This window comes from Lissotriton vulgaris, chromosome 12 (genome assembly GCF_964263255.1).
Source record: "Lissotriton vulgaris chromosome 12, aLisVul1.2, whole genome shotgun sequence".
Taxonomy (NCBI): Eukaryota; Metazoa; Chordata; class Amphibia; order Caudata; family Salamandridae; genus Lissotriton; species Lissotriton vulgaris.
Genome location: NC_141700.1, coordinates 278750565 through 278771803, shown reverse-complemented (window position 1 = coordinate 278771803; position 21239 = coordinate 278750565). Strand labels below are relative to the sequence as shown.

The window sequence follows — 21239 nt, the reverse complement described above, 5'->3', positions numbered from 1 at the left end:
ATTTGGATCACTTCTCATATCAAGTTTAAAGGGTTTGAGCAGCGTGAGAATGGACATATTTTTTTTTTGCTTTTGCCCCTCCAAGATAATGCTGGATTTTGTGTGCTAAGCTCAAAGTGCTGTGTCTGCTGTGTTTTTCTATGCTGGCGGTTATGAGCAAGAGCACATTTCAAAGCAACTTTATTGATGTAAGGAGAAGTTTGAAAATATTTGGATATTATGCTGAACTACCAAAAGCTAAAGTTCACTGCATACTGCTTTGGATTCGTGGCGTTTTTGGCAAGAAGGCTGTGCTGAGAGGGTGTTGTCCGTTTACTAAAAAAACGAGTTTCCTGAGTTTTACTAAAAGTGATTCACATTTTTCATATACTTTGCTAAGTGTTTACCTTTGATTGCTGTTTCAACGGTTTCACCACACACGCGCACGAGGAATGAAGGGTGTCCATGTGCCGGAGTTTCCATGCTACGGATTGGAGCGAAGGGTTGCCATGGTTATTGCTATCTCAATCTAACATTGCTGCACGCATACAACGTCACGTCACGTAACGTGAGAGCAGATATCGCGTTGTGAAGCACCAACTCTCCATTCTTTAACCACGTCTGTTATGTGGATGCGATTTTTCAGGGAAAGGACATCGCTGCTTCTGATTTCTTATCCCATGGCGGAACGGAGTCCTGGGGTGAGTTGTATTATCATTGTACACTTCATGGAGGAACTCTGGCCCAATTTTTGAAGCCGCGTGAAACACGCATGAATTTTCGTCAGTTTTGAAGCCCAATTAAATAGAGGTCATGGCTTTGTCTTTTTTGAGGGAACTTGCAAAATTGTGAAGAACCTACGTACATGACTTTGGCATTGGTGATGCTTATTAAGGCTTCAGTTGTGAACTTCCCGTCCCGGCAATTTACTGTCATAACATCTAAACTGTTTTCTAAGAAGAAATTTCAGCGTTTTCCTTGGAACTGCGAATTTTACTACTTATAAATGAAACCCATTCGGGTGAGAGATCGCTCACCGGAGTGTATGTTCATCTTTTTGTAGAAATTTAACATCTTTATAGTAATTTGTTTTCAGATGGGGGTGGTGCTGCATCTTTCATTTATGTATTTCTGGGGAGACTGCACATCATTTTTAAATTGCAATGTATTTCTTCTCATATTAGTTGCATGTGTGTACTTTGCATGTGTGTACTTTGTATGTGTGTACTTTGCATGATATATTTTGAATGTGGGAGCCATGTTTATGCTCAACGTATGTTGAGGTGCCCTATCATTTTTATTCAGATTTCTGGTTTTAGTTATTTATGGAGTGAGCCATTATTATGCTCAACTTTTGGTTGTGGTGCTCAATTTGTGTTGGTTTACTTTTATTGGATTGAGCCACGTCTGTGCTCAACTTTTGTTGGGGTGCTCAATTTGTTTATTTCTCATATTTATTTGCAGATATTTTTGATTCTGATATGCTGATTTGAACCACAAGTGTGCTCAATTTGTTTTTGAGGTTGAGATTTTTGTTGAAGATTAATTGTTCAGGTGTTTGGACTTATTAGAGTGTATTTTTGCTGGAGCCACTTCGGTGCTCATGTTTGAGGCGCTCCACTTTGGATATGTACTTTTGCGGAAGCCACTTCGGTGCTCATTTTTGAGGCGCTCCATCCTTTTCAATTGTTTAATGTTGTGAAGAGCCGTAGTTGCTCAATTTTCTCGTTATGGACTCTGAGGGGTTCAATTATTTGATGTTTAGAAGAGCTGTAGTTGCTCAATTTTCTCGTTATGGACTCTGAGGGGTTCAATTATTTGATGTTTAGAAGAGCTGTAGTTGCTCAATTTTCTTGTTATGGACTCTGAGGAATTCCATTGTTCAATGTTGTGAAAGCCGCAAGTTACTCTATTGGCTGATATGAACCACGCAAGTGCTCTAATGTTTAGAGGAGTTCATATAGTATTTATTTTGGATATGGAGGTTGTCAAAGATTATATGAACATCTGTTTAATTTTCCCTAGGAAGGGGGATGGGGTCACTATATTTGTGAATGCAATTATATTTGAGTATGCAATTGTGAATATATTTGTAAATGCAATCCTTATTATATTTCAACTGTTATATATTTAAGAATGCAATGCAATGTGTTCCATTCATATGATTTGTATTTATATTCTCTTATCTTTGTTTGTTGTTTTCTAAGGAAGGGGGATGTGTTACATCTTGCTTATGCTCTGCATTTCCCTTGCTTGGATTTCCCCATTGCTTAGCCACTGCATCTAGAAGAATGTTTGATGACACACTAGAATGTTTGGTACCTGACTGCTCTGAGTAGAGGCAGTTGATGGCAGACAGGCTGAGCGAGAGAAGAACTGCTCCTGGTGGGGTTTTTATTATTACATCTATGGATCATTTTATTGCTAACTTAACTTGGATTAATCTACAATAAATCAAACCTATTTTACTTACTGGATTCAAGAACTTTGTTTGTTACACGCCCTCACTCTATCTATCTATCGCCCTCACTCTATCTATCTATTGCCCTTACTCTATCTATGTATCTATCTATCTATCGCCCTCTATCTATCTATCTATCTATCTATCTATCTATCTATCTATCTATCTATCTATCTATCTATCTATCTATCTATCTATCTATCGCCTTCACTCTATCTATCTGTCTATCTATCGTCCTCACTCTATCTGTCTATCTATCGCACTCACTCTATCTAGCGCCATCACTCTATCTATCTATCTATCGCCCTCACTCTATCTATCTGTCTATCTATCTATCTATCTATCTATCTATCTATCTATCTATCTATCTATCTATCTATCTATCTATCTATCTATCTATCTATCTATCTCTCGTCCTCACTCTATCTATCTATCTATCTATCTATCTATCTATCACCCTCACTCTATCTATTGCACTCACTCTATCTATCACATCATCACAGCATCACTTAGCACAACCACATCATCACTCAGGGGCACCACAACATCACTATACGCTACCACAGCATCACTGAACACCACAGCATCACTCGTCGCCACCACAACATCACTTAGCGCCACCACAGCATCAATCTGTGCAATCATTCAACAACAACTGGTTCAAATATGTTCTCTCAATGTTTCAAGCTTTATTACAAATGTCACAAAAATATGTTAATATTTCACTTCTGTTCTTGGATTTTCGTCACAATAAAATACACTGAACATAATCTTCACAAAAGTTATTTACAAAAGTTTAAGCTATTGCATTATAAATTGCAATAATTTTATTTAAGTATTAATTATTAAAGAAAATTAAAAGCCATTGTTATTTGTAATTTCAATATATCTAAGTCACGTAAATACAACACATATTGCATTACAAATGCTATAGGTGTCACATTTGCGAAAGTTATAACTATTGGCATTGTAAAAGACCCACCTTATCCTCTGCATAGCGGGACCCTTTGTTCTTTGTGCAGTTTTGCTGCTTGCTGCCGTCGGATTGCCCCGGACTCGCTTCGCTCCTTGGACCCCGGATTTCCTCATCAGCACCTCGCGGTTCCCGCTTTGCGGGACCCGCTTCGCTCCTGGGACTCGGTGAAGAGAGAGGCTGCAAGGACTGACTAGGGCGCAGAAAGGGCTAAGCAGGGCTGCGAGCAAGTGCAGGGACTCAATGTACCAGGAGTCCCTGCCGGCCGATTGACTACACCTGGCCCGCTCTCCCTGCTAGCCCCGCCCCCCTGAACACCGGGTGATTGAAAGACCCATTTTTATTTGTTCAAATAACCTTTTAAGTGGGTCACGTTACCGCTACGCGGGAGCGCGCGGGAGTGCGCCGGGCTAAGCCCGGGCAAAGGGCGGGCCCTCTGTGGCCCTCAGAGGCCTGAGGAGCCTGGCCTGGGCCATAACCCCTGTTCGTTTACATACCGCCCAAGGGACAATTGGACACATGAACTGTAAGTTGATTGCAATCCCTGATTAGCGTTTGTGGACTGTTATTCATAAGTATCATTTAACTGTTACATGTTTAGGATCTTTATTACCCTCTATCCTGTGCATTAAGGCCGCTTGAAAATCGGTGGTGGGGATTACCATGAACTGTCGGGAAACCCGGAGCATGGCAGTCGCAGAAGCAAAAAAATTGACTGGTACCCTAGATGATTTTATTGTCCGTACACATGCACTGATTGACGAGGGTATAACACTAATGGACAGGAGGGTGTCGCAAGATTTGGCTATAGCCAGGAGATCTTCTCTAGGCCCAATTGCCCAGGCTTGTACGCCTAACCCCGAGAGCCGCCCTGTAAGCCTTGCCTTGGTACACAATTCTGGGGACACTGGGGATCTTGATGCCTTAAACTCGCAGCAGGATCTGGAGGCCACCCCCAACCTTGACCTTATAACAGTAAGCGTCCCAGACAGGATAGATTTAGTTAACCCTACCGGGGCTAGTGATATACACCAAAAGGGGCTAAAAGAAGGAGCAATCCCCAAGCAAAAGGTAAAAAAAAACACTTCTACTAAAGGGAAGAAAGCACAAACGGTCAATAAGCGTAACAACCCCTTCTTAGTCCCATCAAACACAAATGGGGCAGTCTGTGCAATTGACACTGGGGGGGCACATTCTACAAACACCGGCTTGCCTCTAAGCCTCCCAGACGACACCATCATAGATAAAAGTCTGGAGGAAATCATGGAATTAAGTGGAGAAATTACTAGCTCAGCTCAACATAGTCAGGAGGGGTGTGGGTCAAATATGTTTGACAATAACAATATCTTGAACATATTAAAATCTTTACTTGAACCCATGGAGGCTAGACTGCGCCGCATAGAAACCATCTTGACCAATATTCACAAAGACATCAGTGCCCCTAGCCTCACCACGAACCCCAAAACATTTCACACCACTAACACAGCCTCCAAGTCTTCTTTGGCTGGCAAAAAAGCCACTGTGGTTAGTAACAACTCTTCTAATAGCACAAGTAACACCCCTGCTGTGGAAGGCACTAAATCTAAAACCACAGTGTCAAAACAACCTGAGACTTCATCTAAACCTAAGCCACCCCCCCAGGTTAAATCAAATGACCCTATTCCACCGACCCCAAACCCGGTATCGATAGCCGAACCCAAGGTAATGGCCCGTAGAAACATCCATCTTCCCCCAGATGCATGCCCCTACGTAGTTATTCTCACCGGGGTCAGTGTAATTTCACCTTTAGAAACTGAATCCAACCAGGCCCTAAAAAATAAAGTGTGCCACTGGCTCTCTAAAAATTATCCCTTACCGCCTAACATGCCAAGCAACATTTTAATGGTGGAAAGAGCCCCATGGGTGGGAGGAAATAGGAAAAGTCTGCAAGGGGACTGCGTGGTGGTCACCTTTGAGAATACACAGGTGGTAGACTTAATTTGTAGAGGGACCCCCAGATACCAAGCCAGTACTGTCACCGCCAGGCCCCTCTCTTACTTCTACCTACCTGGTAACCAAACAGATAACAGATGGAGCTGGTTAAGGGGCCCACAGGAGACAACAACAATTCACAGGCAAAACCACCCTTGGGAGGCACACCCTGCAGGCTGGGATGAAGGTGTTAATGCGGGTTGGAACTTGGCCAGGCCTAGAAGAGGAAGACCGCCTTATGGGGGCTCTGTGGCAGGGCCTTATAATAGCCACCCACCCCACTACCAACAGTTTGCTCAGGGATATGACAATTTTTTCAATTTCCCCACCTCTAATCGATATGATTATTTGTCAACTTTAGATGGGAATGATTGACAAACACAGGTCTCTCCCTGTATAGAAAAACCTGAAAACAACCCCTCATTCTCTAGGCAAATGGATAAGAGCATTTTGGACGGGCAGATGTCCTGTTCAATCACCATTAATTGTGAGGGTGGGGAAGGAAGAGATCCTCTTAATGTAAAAACGGCTGGGCCTTGGAGGGGCGAGGATCTGTCAATAGCAACTTGGAATATTGCGGGACTCAAAAATAAAGTGGATAATCCAATTTGGCGGGACCAAATAGGTTCCATGGACCTAATAGCCCTGCAGGAGACCTGGGATACTGAAAATCTACTGACTCTGGACGGGTTTACCACCTTCTCAACCCCAGCAGTTGGATCTTCGAGGGGGCGTGCCAGAGGGGGTTTGGTTACTCTGATTTCTGCCAAAATCCCTGGGACATACACGCAAGTAGCCACTGGTTGTCCTTACTGTGTTGCTGTCTTAATCTCCTATAGGAATCATCACAATGTCTTGGTCATAAATTTTTATAACTCATTTGACAGGGACAGTCCAGTAAGTAATTTGATGATGTTAAGTGCTTTTCTGGCCAACTTTAAGGAGTCGGCAGAGCATGACTGTACCATTTTGTTGATGGGAGATTTCAATATTCATAGATGTAAGGAAAACTGCCCCCCCAATGTGTTATTTGGTACCCCGGACGAAGAAAATACCCATTTTGAACACTCAGAGCAGGGTACCTTTCTGGAAATAATGTTGGCTGAACATGGGCTTATTTTACCAAAGGCGGATGATGAGGATATCCCCACTTTCACGGGCCATGGTAGTGGCTCTGTGATCGATTATATTTTCCTCTACAGTACTAATGGAGCCCAAAGCAGTAGCTACACAGTCTTAAGGTCCCACTTCAGTGATCATAACCTTGTGGTTTTAAAAGCAAAGAATATATTTGTCATCAAGGATAGCTGTAAAAACCTGACAGATAAGCATGATCTGCGGTTAACGGATCAAGCACGCAGAATCAGATGGTGTAGAGTAATCCCAGATGAGTTTCTTTGTAACTTGTGTGAGAGTAGTAGGGATGACCTGATGCTGTGTTTGGATGAACGGGCTGGGGATGGCGAAGTAATGGAGGCGTATAAAAAGGTCTGCATTGATATTCTCTCCAAATTGACTGTTCATGGTAAAAGTAGAACACAAGGGAATGACGGCTGGTTCGACAAAAAATGTTCAGCAGCAAACCGTAAACTTAAGGCTGCCCTCAAATTAGAACCAGTTGACAGACGGTTAGTAGCTACCCTTAGGAGAGATTATAAAACAACAGTTGATGAAAGGCGGCGCGAGATTAGGGAAGACGCTTGGGCTGATCTAACCTCTACAGAGGTATTAAAAAACAGCGCCAAGTTTTGGGCGGTGGTAAATCAACCTTACTTCTCGGATTCCAACAACAATGAATTGGATTGTGGTATCCAGGAAGAACGATGGCACACACACTTTAGTTCAGTTTATGAAGACGAGACCCAGGCGGTAGAACGCCTGACCGCATTCCCTCAATTACCATACACCCTATCTGTGAATGAGGAGGAGGTGGCAGTGGCCATTGGTTTGATGACCAGTAACAAAGCCCCCGGGCCCGACGGCGTCCCCTCTGACCTTTTTAAAGCTGATACTTTATTTTGGTCCAAAGTTTTAACTAATGTTTTTAATAGAGTCTCTAAGACGGGCATTCCTGAGTCATGGTCACAGTCGGTAATCGTGCCAATTTACAAAAAAGGGGATAGGGGGGACCCTGGTAATTACCGACCCATATCCCTTATTGACTCTGCAGTTAAGGTTTTGGGGAGGGTGGTTTTAGGTAAATTGACCACCTGGCTAGAGGAGACAAACACACTTTCACCTCTACAGTACGGCTTCCGCAAGGGACGTGGCACAATCGACCAAAGCCTAAATTTACAGCTGCTAATTGGGAAGTACACCTTAGCTAAACCAGGTTCATTGTTTATTGCTTTTATGGATCTGTCCTCGGCGTTTGACCGGGTAAACAGATCTAAATTGTGGGACCAGCTCCTTAACATCGGAACAGACCCCAATATAGTTTACTTTCTAGCAGATCTCCATAGGGATCTTACTGCAACGGTCCGCTATGATAGAAAGGGGAACTGCACGGAGAAAATTAGCATTATCAATGGCGTGAGACAGGGGTGCATCCTTGCTCCCCTGCTTTTCACACTATATATCAACGACCTTGGCAAAGCTTTGAGTGGAGCCTGTAAGGATATCCCGAAGGCTGGGAAATATTTGTTGCCTGCCCTACTGTATGCGGATGACGCTGCACTTCTAGCCAGAACCTCATTAGGACTCCAAAGCTTGCTGAACTCTTTTTATGTCTTTATGGATAATCTTGACCTGAGTGTTAACTTTGGGAAGTCTCACGTCATGGTAGTAGGTCACAAAGCCAAGGCAAGGAAAAATGTGATGCCACTTTTTTGTAATAAACACAAGCTGTCGCGAGTCTCTAGATTTCCCTATTTGGGGGTGGTCTTCGATGAGGGCTCTACGTGGAACCCCCAACTGGTGGAGAAAAAAACCTCCTTGGCACGCTCGACCTCCGCAGTACTAAGATTCTCCCGTAAACTAGGAGTGAAACCCATTGAGGCAGTACTAAAAGTATACGCTTCTAAATGTATTGCAATTGCCACGTATGGGGCCGACTTGTGGGGCTTCAAACAGGTCTCATCGCTCCAAGTCTCAGAGGACAATTTCTTAAAAACTCTTCTTTCCCTGCCTAGCTCTACCGCAAACTACATAGTTCACCAGGAGTGTGGAGTAGGCTATCTGGAAGACAAAATTGCCCTGGCCCCCTTATTAAAATGGTTGGCAGTTTGGCTAAATCCAGAGCTTGATGTAAACCATGAAATCCTAAAAGATTGTCTAAGCCTGGATCATTGGGACAAAATCACCTGGTTGAAGTACGTGCAACAAATGTGTGTAAAACTGGGACGTCCAGAATTGTTTGATAAACCTTCAAGCTTGGTGAAAGGGGATATAAAATGGGCCAAAAACACCTTCTTGCTGAATAGAGGAATGGACAGAGAGGGCAGGGAGCTGCTTAAATCCTCTGTCAGGTCCCATCAGCTGATTGTTTCACCCGACCCCGAACCGGAACTGTACCTTAAAGTTGTTAACAACGCTAATCATAGGTACTTGTTAACAAGGTTCCGTTTGAATAAAATACATCTCTTAATTTCTGGCCGCCCCGTTTGGACTAGAAGTAAGGATTTAGTATTATGCACATGTGATGGTTGTTCAATCATGGATACGGCTCATTTTCTGTTTTTCTGTGACCACTTCAAAGGTATTAGATTTAAATTTATTATACCATTGCTAAAAGGAAAGGGTTTTAGGCAAGTGAAGCCAGCCTTGCTGTACCTCCAACTCTTGGCAGAGATTTGGGTCATTTTTAATGTGGCTAAATTTTTAACTATCGCAATGAGACTTAGCAAAAAGATTGCTTGGCCTTAGAGGACTTTGTATAAACATAAAATACCGTCCGAAACCTTAATCAAGGTCACTAATGTGCACATTGTTGTTTTTAAAAGGAAAAAACTTTACACTCTGTATATTTCTGTTTTTATCCACGTTAGCTGCTATATTTTTTTATGGGCGGATTATGGACTGTTTTAATGCTTGTACACTTTTATGGTTTTTGTGATTTAAACCGAATAAAGTATCTTTTGAACTTTGAACTTTGACAAAGCTATTCATTTCGCTATTTTCAAAACCAACACATAAATTAAAAAAATTCATTTACAATACCAATAGCTCAAACTTTCCTAATGCGAGACCTATTGCATTGCAAATGCTGGTTTGTAATCCCTGTGGCGCTATACTTTGGAAAGAGGTTAGAGACCTGCTTCTGTAATTTGCCAAAATGTCATGAGGGTCAGGATCAGTGACCATAAATCAATTAATGTTTAGGTGTGGAACACGTCAAGTAAAGCAATTCTTATGATCTAATCGAATCAGTGGCCATAACATCTAAACATACCTCTTTTGCCGCCGAATGTTAGCATCTATGGTCGAACCTTAGGCTGTATTACTTCATAAACACACTAGATGCCGCTAGTGTTCCACTGAAAAGAGTAGCAAGCCTATGTAAACAGAACGGCAATAAAAGAAAGACCAACCACGTGCTTGCAGGTTGCTAGGAGACGAGTAAGTAACAAAGCACAGGGCTGCGGCCCAGGGAGGCAGCAGCAGCATCCGCACAGCACACTCGGCAGCAGCGGTGTTAGGCCTGAAGGACCCTGCTTTCTTCAGACCGGGAAGTTTTACTAGTCCTGCCCCCAGCACAGCGGTGACCAGGACATACCCGCGCCTCATCGCAGCCTGAAGATGGCTTTAAACTTCAGCGCTAACCAGGTGAGGAAACTCAGCTTCTTGCCTTTCTCAGTGTTTCATTTCCCCTGTTCGGCGACCCCAGCCATAGGTTCTTTGGTTTACATGTGTAGGAGATACTGCACTAATCGATTTAAAAGAATACGCCCAAAGTATATTTCTGTCTTTATTATGTAGTTGCGCAGGGGCGGCTTGCGATCTTTGGATGGGGTGAGGCGTAACACCTGCCAGGACTAACCCCATTTTATTTCAAAATTTGCCTTGGGTGTTCTGCATATGTTAAGAATTACCTAACTTGTGCCTACTACAACATTTTGTAGTGGGCCCCTTCTCATTACAAGCATTAAATACAATTATTGTTCTGCCAGAATCTTGCCATTGATGCTGTCCAGCCTTTTAGCATGGCTTGCTTCACCCAACCTGCTCCCGCCTCCCATTTGTGCCATGGCTGCACTCTCTAAGGCAAATAATTACCTCAGTTTGCCAGCACCAGCGTATATCTCCCAGTATTTCAGGGTCTGCATTTTGGCTTGGGTGCCTCTCTTAAGCCAAGAATTACCATCAATGTTCCAGCAACACCATTATGCCACTGGTGGCCCCATGCCAAGAATGTTCTCCAATATGCAAGTGCCAGCATTTTCCCGCATGGCACCCTGGCAACAATTCCTTCTAGTATGGCAGGGCTTGTATTTAGCCATTGGTGCCCTTCAATCAATCAATCAGGGTTTTGTATAGTGCGGCAACTCACCCGTGAAAGTCTCAAGGCGCTGGGGAAGTGGGGCTGCTTGTCGGACTGGGTGGAGAATCATTTGAAGAGCCAGGTCTTGAAGTCCTTCATGAATTCAATCAATCAATCAATCAACGCATTTCTATAGCGCGCTACTCACCCAGAGGGTCTCAAGGCGCTGGGGGAGGGGGGTCTGCTACTGCTCGAACACCCAGGTCTTGAGCTGCTTCCTGAAGGCGAGGTGGTCCTGGGTCAGGCGGAGGTGGGTGGGGAGGGAGTTCCAAGTCTTGTCGGCGAGGTAGGAGAAGGACCGTCCCCCTGTGGTGGCTCTTCAGATGCGGGGGACGGCGGCGAGGGCGTGGCTGGTCGATCGAAGCTGGCGTTTGGGAGCGTAGAAGTTGAGGCGGCTGTTGAGGTATCCTGGGCCTTGGTTGTGTAGGGCTTTGTGCGCGTGGGTGAGGAGACGGAAGGTGATTCTCTTGTTGACCGGGAGCCAGTGCAGGTCTCTCAGGTGTCCGGAGATGGGGCTGCGACAGGGGATGTCCAGGATGAGTCGTGCTGAGGCGTTCTGGATCCGCTGGAGTCTCTTCTGGAGTTTGGCGGTTGTTCCGGCGTAGAGGGAGTTGCCGTAGTCCAGACGGCTGGTGACGAGGGCCTGGGTGACCGTCTTCCTGGTCTCGGTGGGGATCCACCGGAAGACCTTACGTAGCATGCGCAGGATGTTGAAGCACGACGAGGAGACAGCGTTGACTTGTCTGGTCATGGAGAGGGAGGAGTCCAGGATGAAGCCCAGGTTGCGTGCGTGGTCTGTTGGTTTGGGTGCGCTGCCTAGGGCGGGGGGCCACCAGGAGTCGTCCCAGGCAGCGGGTGAGGATCCCAGGATGAGGACTTCCGTCTTGTCCGAGTTCAGTTTCAGGCGGCTGTTCTTCATCCATTCGGCTACCGTATGAATTGGGACAGGGACGCGGATTGCCTGAGGTGGAGGGGCAGGGTGTTCCAAGTCTTGGCAGCGAGGTAGAAGAACAACCTTCCTCCGGTTCTGGTCTTGTTGACTGTTAGATTGGGCGGTCTCTGGTGGGCAGAGGTGAGTACTTCTGTCCCATCTGGGACCTGCCTCCTCTAGTTAGGATAGGGGGTTATCCCCTTAGTAGTATCACCTAGCAGTCAGACTGAACCTCAAGGGCCAGTGTAAAGCATTTATGATCATGTACAGTAATATTTTGCCACACTACAAACTGACATCACACCGGTTTTCTATGATTTATCACAAGGCCCAATAACAGTACAAATCCACAATAAGGTAGGAAGGTTGGGGCGACTGTTCGGGGGTTGAAGATGGGGATGGGGTCAGTTCAGGTTGGGTTTGAGTAGCTAGGGCGACTCGGGTACTCACAGTCAAAGATTAGGGGTGTGATTCTCCAGGTACGAGCCGTGACAAAGTCAGCAGGGCTCGTGATGGTGAACTGCTTTGCATACAAGAGGTACGATTCTCACGGTACGAGCTGAGACAAAGTCAGCAGGGCTCGTGATGGTGAAATGCTTTGCGTACTGGTGGTACAATTCTCAAGGTACGAGCCGTGACAGAGTCAGCAGGGCTCGTGATGGTGAAATGCTTTGCGTACTGGTGGTACGATTCTCAAGGTGCGAGCCGCGACGAAGTCAGCAGGGCTCGTGATGGTGAAATGCTTTGCGTAGAGGAGGTACGATTCTCAAGGTACGAGCCGCGACAAAGTCAGCAGGGCTCGTGATGGTGAAATGCTTTGCGTACAGGCGGTACGATCCTCAAGGTACGAGCCGCGACAAAGTCAGCATGGCTCGTGATGGTGAAATGCTTTGCGTACCGGAGGTACGATTCGTGAGCCGCGGCGAAGTCAGCAGGGCTCTCTCGTGTCCAACAACGATCTGCCCTCCCGTTCAAGGGTTCCCTAGTTATACCTCAAAAGGTCTTTGAAGTCTTTCATCAGGTAGGGTGTTCCCCTCCACCCCGGTTTCTGTTGTTCCTCGTCTTTTCCAGATGGCACCCCTGTCCTTTGAAGGAGGAAGGACGGGATGTCACACGCTCAGCAGGAAGTGGGGCCCTCATTGTTGCAGGCAGGACACTTGCCAGAAACTACCCCCGCCTCTCTTATCTGACGGCAGCCAGCTACCCCCAGGCTGTGGGAGACAACCCAGACATTTGACTACACGTCTGGGGTACACTACGAGGTTATGAATCTAGAAATGTTTCTACCAAGGCCATTTCTATGCTCCGGATCTAACCTTCATTCCCCGAAAAGAATGTCTCATATACCCCTGATGTTAGGGACACTAATTTGGAGTTTCTACCATTTTCCCGGGTCAGATACAAGGTTCGTGGTTATACTTTTGAAAGGGAGCACTTGCACCTTGACCCTGGTTAGCAGGGGTACAGTACTCAGCGCGTCTTAGTCCAGCACAAAAAAAGGGTCATACATAAAGAGGGCGAAAAAGTGGATGGGAGACCCACGCCAAGGATGCCAGGTCTAACACGTGTCCCCCCAGCTGAAAGGCGGGAAGAACTACCCATCCCCTTGGGAGTTCTCCTCACTAAGGCGGAAGAATCTTGACAGAGCGTCAGCGTTGGTGTGGTCTGTGCCAGGCCGGTGCTCTACGGTGAAGTCCATCCCCTGTAGGGAAATGGACCATCGCAGCAGTTTTGGATTTTCCCCTCTCATCTGCATTAACCACCTAAGGGCCGGTGGTCCGTTTGTACCCTGAAGTGAGCCCCAAATAGGTATGGCCTTAATTTCTTGAGTGCCCAGACCACGCAAAAGCCTCCCGCTCAATGGCACTCCATCTCCATTCCCGGGGTAGTAACCTCCTACTAATGAAGGCTACCGGTTGGTCTAGGTCTTTCTCATTCAGCTGTGAGAGAACCGCTCCTATCCCATGCTCTGAGGCGTCTGTCTGGATGACAAATTCTTTTGAGAAGTCAGGGGCTCGAAGTACTGTGCTGTGCACATGGCCGCCTTCAAGGCGTCAAACGCTTTCTGACAGGTAGGGGTCCAAAGGACTTTCTTGGGCTGTTTCTTGGAGGTGAGTTCCATCAAGGTTCCTACAATGCTGCCATATCCCTTGACGAACCTTCTATAGTAGCCAGTAAGTCCTAGGAAGGCCCTGACCTCTGTTTGGGTTGTGGGAGGTTCCCAGGCCAAGATGGCCGCAATCTTGGGCTGGAGGGGCGCCACTTGGCCGCCCCCCTACCCGGTGTCCCAAATACACTACTGACCCTTGGCCAATCTGACACTTACTAGCCTTGATGTGAGGCCAGCTCGGCGCAGGGCCAACAACACTTCCCAGAGGTGTTGCGGGTGTTCGTCCCAGGTGGTAATGAACACTGCAATGTCATCCAGGTAGGCGGCGCTGAACTGCTCCAGCCCCGCCAATACCCGGTTGACCAGTCTCTGGAAGGTGGCAGGGGCATTTTTCATTCCAAAGGGCATTACCTGAAATTGGTAGTGCCCATCGGGGTTGGAGAAGGCTGACCGATCTTTTTCTCCTTCTGTGAGGGCAATCTGCCAGTACCCAGAGGTGAGGTCAAAGGTACTGAGGTACTGGGCAGAACCCAGGCGGTCAATGAGCTCGTCGGCTCGGGGGATAGGGTGAGCATCCGTTCGGGTAGCGGCATTGAGTCCACGGTAGTCCACACAGGACCTCAGTTCAGGGGTGGCACCGGGCCCGGCAGCCTTGGGGACCAGGATCACGGGGCTGGCCCACGGACGGTCAGAGGACTCAACTACTCCGAGGGCGAACATTTTGGAGACTTCCTCCTTGATGTAGGACCTGACCCTGTCGGTGACCTTGTAAGCCTTGTGCCTCACAGGCATGCTGTTCCCGTTGTCTACATCATGGACACACCAACTGGTGACACTGGGGACCAGGGAGAAGAGGTCTGAGAACTGGCTCAATAACTGGCGACAGCCTCGGTGTTGCTCCGGGGTCAGGTAGGTGGAAAGGCAAACACCGTCTACTGACCCATCTTGTTCCCGAACACATAGGAGGTCGGGTAAAGGTTCTGTCTCCTCTTCCACTCCATCATCGGTGGCTAGGAGCATGCCCACTTCAGACCTCTCGAAGTGGGGCTTGAGGCGGTTTACATTGAGGACCCGTAGGGGGTTCCGGGGGGACTGCAAGTCCACTAGATAGGTGACTTGGCTTTTGCGCTCCACTATCTTGAAGGGACCGGTCCACTTGTCCTGGAGAGCACAGGGCTCCACTGGGGCCATTACCCACACTTGCTGCCCATTCTGAAACTCGACCAACGTGGCATTCTGGTCATACCAGCTTTCATTTCCTCCTGGCTGGCTTCCAGGTTCGCCTCAGCGAGTTCCCTGAATTTCCGGGTCTGATTCCTTAACGCCAACATGTATCTAAACACGTCCTGGGGTGGCTTCCTGGGGGCCGTCTCCCAGCCTTCTTTAACCAGACTCAGGGATCTTCGGACGGGATGGCCATAGAAGAGTTCAAAGGGGCTGAACCCTAGGGGCTTCTGTTGCACCTCTCGATATGCAAACAGTAGGCATGGTAAGAGGACGTCCCACTTATGCCTCAGGGGCTCTTCAAGGCCCATAATCAAGCCTTTAAGGGTCTGGTTGAAACGTTCCACTAGCCCATTTCCTGCGAGTGGTAAGGAGTGGTGAACTTGTAAGTAACGCCACACTCCTGCCACAGGGACTTCATATATTTCGAGATGAAGTTGGCCCCCTTATCACTCACTACCACACTGCGGAACCCCACATGGGAAAATATCCCCATCAGGGCCCGGCCCACCACGGGGGCCGTCACTGTTCGGAGTGGTACAGCTTCAGGGTACCAGGTGGCATAGTCCACCAAGACCAGGATAAACCTGTTACCCATAGCGGGCTTGGGGTCCAGAGGCCCCACAATGTCAATCTCCACTCGCTCAAAAGGGGTACCGACAAAAGGGAAGGGTTGCAAGGGAGCCTTGCGCTTCCCCCCACTTTTTCCACTTGCCTGGCAAGTCTGGCAGGACCTGCCGTGGGTCTCAACATTTTGGCGCATCTGGGGCCAATAGAAATGCGTGACAAGCCTGTGATAGGTCTTCTCTTGCCCCAGATGCCCGGCTAAAGGTACATCGTGAGCCAGGCCCAGTAGGAAGTCCTGGTAGCGAAGGGGTACCACCAGCACCCGGGCAGACCCCAGCTCAGCAGACTTAGGCTCACTATATAGCAGTCCATTCTCCCAGTAGACCCAGTGTGAACTGGACTGATCACCTGCTGCCTGGGCAACGTCCTTCTGCCGTTCGCCCATGAGAGAGGGGCAGAAGTTCTGCTCCTGGCAGAATTCCTCCCTGGAGGGCCCACCTTCCTGCTGCCATTGGTTCAGCTCAGGTATATCCCCCAGTTCGGCTACCTGTTCCCCGGTGGGCCCCAGGGCATCCCCTGCAGGGTTTGCTCCTTCCTGGTCCGAGGGAACCGAGGGGTCCGGGTTCCCAAACTCTTCCACCTCTCCCTCGGAGGCAGGGCCCTGGGCCATTCTTCCAGGCTCCAGACCCTGAGTTCAGTGCAGAGGACGATAGGTCTAGCAAGGTATCTCTCCCCTCCCCAAGGAATCTCCCCCATAACCCCGCTCCCCAATCTTTCTCGGGGACCCGGTGGGAGGTCATCGCTACCTCATACGCCTTGAACCATTGTTGGATGTCATCAGTCCTATAGTACTCTTTTACCACATCCTTGTGGATGTGTACCTTTCCTTCTACCAGCGAGGGGGGTGCGTGCTGCCCCCCGGGGGAGCAGGCTCTCCACTCCTAGCCTTGAGCTCTAGCTCCCGGAGACTCCTCTCATGTTCCAACTGCAGTCTCTTCCCCTCATGCTCCCGCTGCAGCCTTTTCTCTTCCTGCTCCCCTTGAAACCTCTTCTCCTCCAGGGATAACTTCCTTTCCGCTAGTTTCAGTTCTTCTTCCATTTTTAACTTGGTGAGTTCTAACTCATGGACTCTGCTTTTCTCTCTATCGGCTAGCTCCTCTGGTGACAGGCCTCTGTCTGACACACTACTACGCGCGGGGGATGCTGCGCTCTCTGTCTCTCCTGTTTCCCTGGCCCTTCCCGCTGCCCCTCTCCCATGCCAGTTCCTTCTACATGGGATGGGGGATCTGGGGATGCTAACCAGGCCTTTAGCACCTTCTGATGATCCTCTTTTGTGTTGAGGCCGGTGGTGGAGATCTTAAATTCTTTACAAAAATTTCTTAAATCCTTATGGGTGTAATTCTCTAGTTGCTCTTCCTCAAAGCTCGGACTTGCGGCTGGCCCGATAAGACTCATGTTGCCGTGGGGAATTTCAATTGCTCGACCAAAGATTAAGTGGTTTTGTTATGGCTTGCACTCACTAGGTAGTGGGTCAACAAATCACTGTACATAAATCATAAATGCAAGTTTGGATCCCACTGCTGCCACCAATGTTAGATTGGGCGGTCTCTGGTGGGCAGAGGTGAGTACTTCTGTCCCAGCTGGGACCTGCCCCCTCTAGTTAGGATAGGGGGCTATCCCCTTAGTAGTATCACCAAGCAGTCAGACTGAACCTCGAGGGCCAGTGTAAAGCATTTATGATCATATACAGTAATATTTTGCCACACTACAAACGGACAACACACCGGTTTTCTATGAAAATATAGTATCCTTTATATATTGATTTATCACAAGGCCCAATAACAGTACAAATCCACAATAAGGTAGGAAGGTTGGGGCGACTGTTTGGGGGTTGAAGATGGGGATGGGGTCAGTTCAGGTTGGGTTCGAGTAGCTAGGGTGAGTCGGGTACTCACAGTCAAAGATTTGGGGTGCGATTCTCCAGGTATGAGCCGCGACAAAGTCAGCAGGGCTCATGATGGTGAAATACCTTGCGTACAGGAGGGACGAGTCTCAGGGTACGAGCCGCGACAAAGTCAGCAGGGCTCGTGATGGTGAACTGCTTTGCGTACAAGAGGTACGATTCTCAAGTTACGAGCCGCGACGAAGTCAGCAGGGGTCGTGATGGTGAAATGCTTTGTGTACTGGTGGTACGATTCTCAAGGTACGAGCCGCGACAGAGCCAGCAGGGCTCGTGATGGTGAAATACTTTGCGTACAGGAGGTACGATTCTCAAGGTACGAGCCGCGACGATGTCAGCAGGGCTCGTGATGGTGAAATGCTCTGTGTACAGAAGGTACGATTCACAAGGTACGAGCCGCAACAAAGTCAGCAGGGCTTGTGATGGTGAAATGCTTTGCGTACAGGAGGTACAATTCTCAAGGTTCGAGGCGCGACAGAGTCAGTAGGGCTCGTGATGGTGAAATGCTTTGCATTCAGACGGTACGATTCTCAAGGTACGAGCCGCAACAAAGTCAGCAGGGCTAGTAATGGTGAAATGCTTTGAGTACCGGAGGTATGATCCGTGAGCCGCGACAAAGTCAGCAGGGCTCTCTCGTGTCCAACAACGATCTTCCCTCCCGTTCAAGGGTTCCCTAGTTATATCTCAAAAGGTCTTTGAAGTCTTTCATCAGGTAGGGTGTTCCCCTCCACCCCGGTTTCTGTTGTTCCTCGTCTTTTCCAGATGGCACCCCTGTCCTTTGAAGGAGGGAGGCCAGGGTGTCAGACGCTCAGCGGGTAGTGGGGCCGGCATTGTTACAGGCAGGACACTTGCCAGAAACTACCCCGCCTCTCTTTTCTGACGGCAACCAGCTACCCCCAGGCTGTGGGAGACAACCCAGACATTTAACGACACATCTGGGGCACACTATGAGGTTAGGAATCTAGACATTTTTCTACCAAGACCATTTCTATGCTCCGGATCTAACCTTCATTTCCCGAAAAGAATGTCTCATATACCCCTGATGTTAGGGACACTAATTTGGAGTTTCTACCATTTTCCCCGGGTCAGATACAAGGTTCGTGGTTATACTTTTGAAAGGGAGCACTTGCACCTTGACCCTGGTTAGCAGGGGTACAGTACTCAGCGCGTCTTAGTCCAGCACAAAAAAAGGGTCATACACGAAGAGGGCGAAAAAGTGGACGGGGGACCCACGCCAAGGATGCCAGGTCTAACATGGACCCTTCCATACTCCAGGAATTATTTCCAATATGCCAGCAGCAGCATGTCACCGTGGATGGTGAAATAAGCTGGGAATTATATTTAGTATGCCATAGCCAGCAGCAGGCTGACAATCAGAAAACATGCAAAGAAACACACTGTTGCTCTCTCTCACACTCTCCCATTTCCAGTTATGCTCAGTACCTCTCACATTCGCTCTGTCTCCCCTCACTCACTCTAACTCATACTCTTTTGCTTACTCATTCGCTCTCATATTCACTCCCACTCACTTTTGCTCACACACAAATGTACTCATTCTCGCTGGCTCTCACTCTCACTCTCACTTACAAACACACTAACACACATTCACCCTTACACACTCACTGACTCTGGGCCCCAGTGAAACTACAAATGCTGCACCATTGATACTGCAAATGCTGCACCATTGATAATTCTACAACCATGGACCACTGCCACTCCCTCTCTCAATCTCCTATCACTCAGTTGTTTTAGCTCACTCATGTTTACTTATTCATACACAATCTCAGACTTAGATTTTCACTCACTTTCATTCTCATTGATCAATCAATCAATCAGGAAATATGTAAAGCGCGCCACTCACCCGTGAGGGTCTCAAGGCACTGGGGGAGAGGGGTGCTGCTACTGCTTGAATAGCCAGGTCTCGAGAAGCCTCCTGAAGGTTAGTAGGTCCCCGGTCTGTCGTAGGATGATGGGGAGGGTGTTCCAGGTCATGACGGCGAGGTGGGAGAATGATCTGCCACCGGTGGTTGCTCTTCGGATGCGGGGGACGGTGTCGAGAGCAAGATCGGTGGAGCAGAGCTGGCGGGTGGGTCTGTTGAGGTGCGCTGGTCCGGTGTTGTGGAGTGCTTTGTGTGCATGGGTGAGGAGCTTGAAGGTTATCCTCTTGTTGACAGGAAGCCAGTGCAAGTTTCTAAGGTGGGGTGTGATGTGGCTGTGGCGAGGGATGTCGAGGATCAGGCATGCAGAGGCATTCTGTATGCGTTGTAGTCGTTTCAGGAGTTTGGCCGAGGCTCCTGCATAGAGGGCGTTTCCATTGCCAGCCTGCTGCTGCCGGGGGCCTGGGTGACCGGTTTTCTTGTTTCAGTGGGGATCTACCTGTAGATCTTGCGGAGCATGCGGAGGGTGTTTAAGCAGGATGATGAGACAGTGTTGACTTGCTTAGCCATGGAGAGTGTTGAGTCGAGGATAAACCCCAGGTTGCGTGCGTGGTCGGTGGGTGTTGGTGCTGCTCCCAGTGCAGTCGGCCACCAGGAGTCGTCCCAGGCTGAGAGGGTTGGGCCAAGGATGAGGACCTCCATTTTGTCAGAGTTCAGCTTCAGACAGCTGTTCTTCATCCATTCGTCGATGGCTTTCTTTCCTTCATGGAGGTTGGATTTGGCGGTGAGGGGGTCCTTGGTGAGGGAGAGGATCAGCTGGGTATCGTCGACGTAAGAGATGATGTTGAGATAGTGCAGTTGGGCGACGTGGGCCCTGTAGATGTTGAACAATGTTGGGCTGAGGGATGATCCTTGGGGTACGCCACAAATGATCTTGGATGCTTTGGAACGGAAGGGGGGAGGCGTACGCTGTGGGTTCTGCCGGAGAGGAAGGAGGAGGTTCATTCCAGAGCCTTGTTTTGGACCCCTGCGTTGTGGAGGCATGTGCATAGGGTGCAGTGGCAGACAGTGTCCAAGGGGGCTGATAGGTCCAGGAGGATGAGGGCCGTGGTTTCGTTGTTGTCCAGCAGGGCCCTGATGTCATCGGTGGCGGCGATGAGGGCAGTTTCGGTACTGTGGTTGCTGCGAAACCCGGACTGGGACGGGTCCAGGATGTTCTTCTACTCGAGGTAGCGAGTCAGCTGTCTGTTGATGGTTTTCTCATTGACCTTTGCCTGGAACGGGAGCAGGGAGAGTTCTTGAGTTCCCTCGGGTCCGCCTTGGGTTTCTTGAGTAAAGCGTTGATCTCGACGTGCTTCCAGCTCTCCGAGAAGGTCGCGGTCTCAAAGGAGATGTTGATGGCCTTGCGGAGATGGGGTGCGATGGTGACTCTAGCTTTGTTGAAGATGTGGTGCGGGCATGAGTCTGACGGTGAGCCGGAGTGGATGGTGTTCATTGTTTTGATGGTGTCGTCGTCGCTTATGTTAGTCCAGGTGAGCAGGGAGTTGATGTGGGTGGTGGCTGTGGGGTCTGAAGTGTCAGTGGCTGTTGAGGCGGTCAGGTTGTTGAAGCTGCCGTGGATGTCTGGATCTTGCAAAGGAAGAAGGTGGCAAGGGAGTCGCACAGGTCTTGCGATGGTGGGATATCGTTGGTGTTGGAGCTAGGGTT

The 21239-nt window shown here is 48.4% G+C and overlaps 1 protein-coding gene across 2 annotated transcripts in view; it reads left to right on the top strand.

Moving 5' to 3' along the window:
• CFAP126 (cilia and flagella associated protein 126) overlaps window positions 1-21239 on the top strand; it is a 429039-nt gene that overhangs the window by 191797 nt on the left and 216003 nt on the right. The window contains exon 1 of one of the 2 annotated variants that reach the window (XM_086945043.1): window positions 9933-10148. The exons of the other annotated variant lie outside the window; for it this stretch is intronic. Within the exon in view, the coding sequence (XP_086801169.1) occupies window positions 10122-10148 (27 nt within the window). The 5' untranslated portion in view covers window positions 9933-10121. Of the gene's footprint in view, window positions 1-9932; window positions 10149-21239 lie in introns of those variants that run through there. 2 annotated transcript variants of the gene reach the window in all.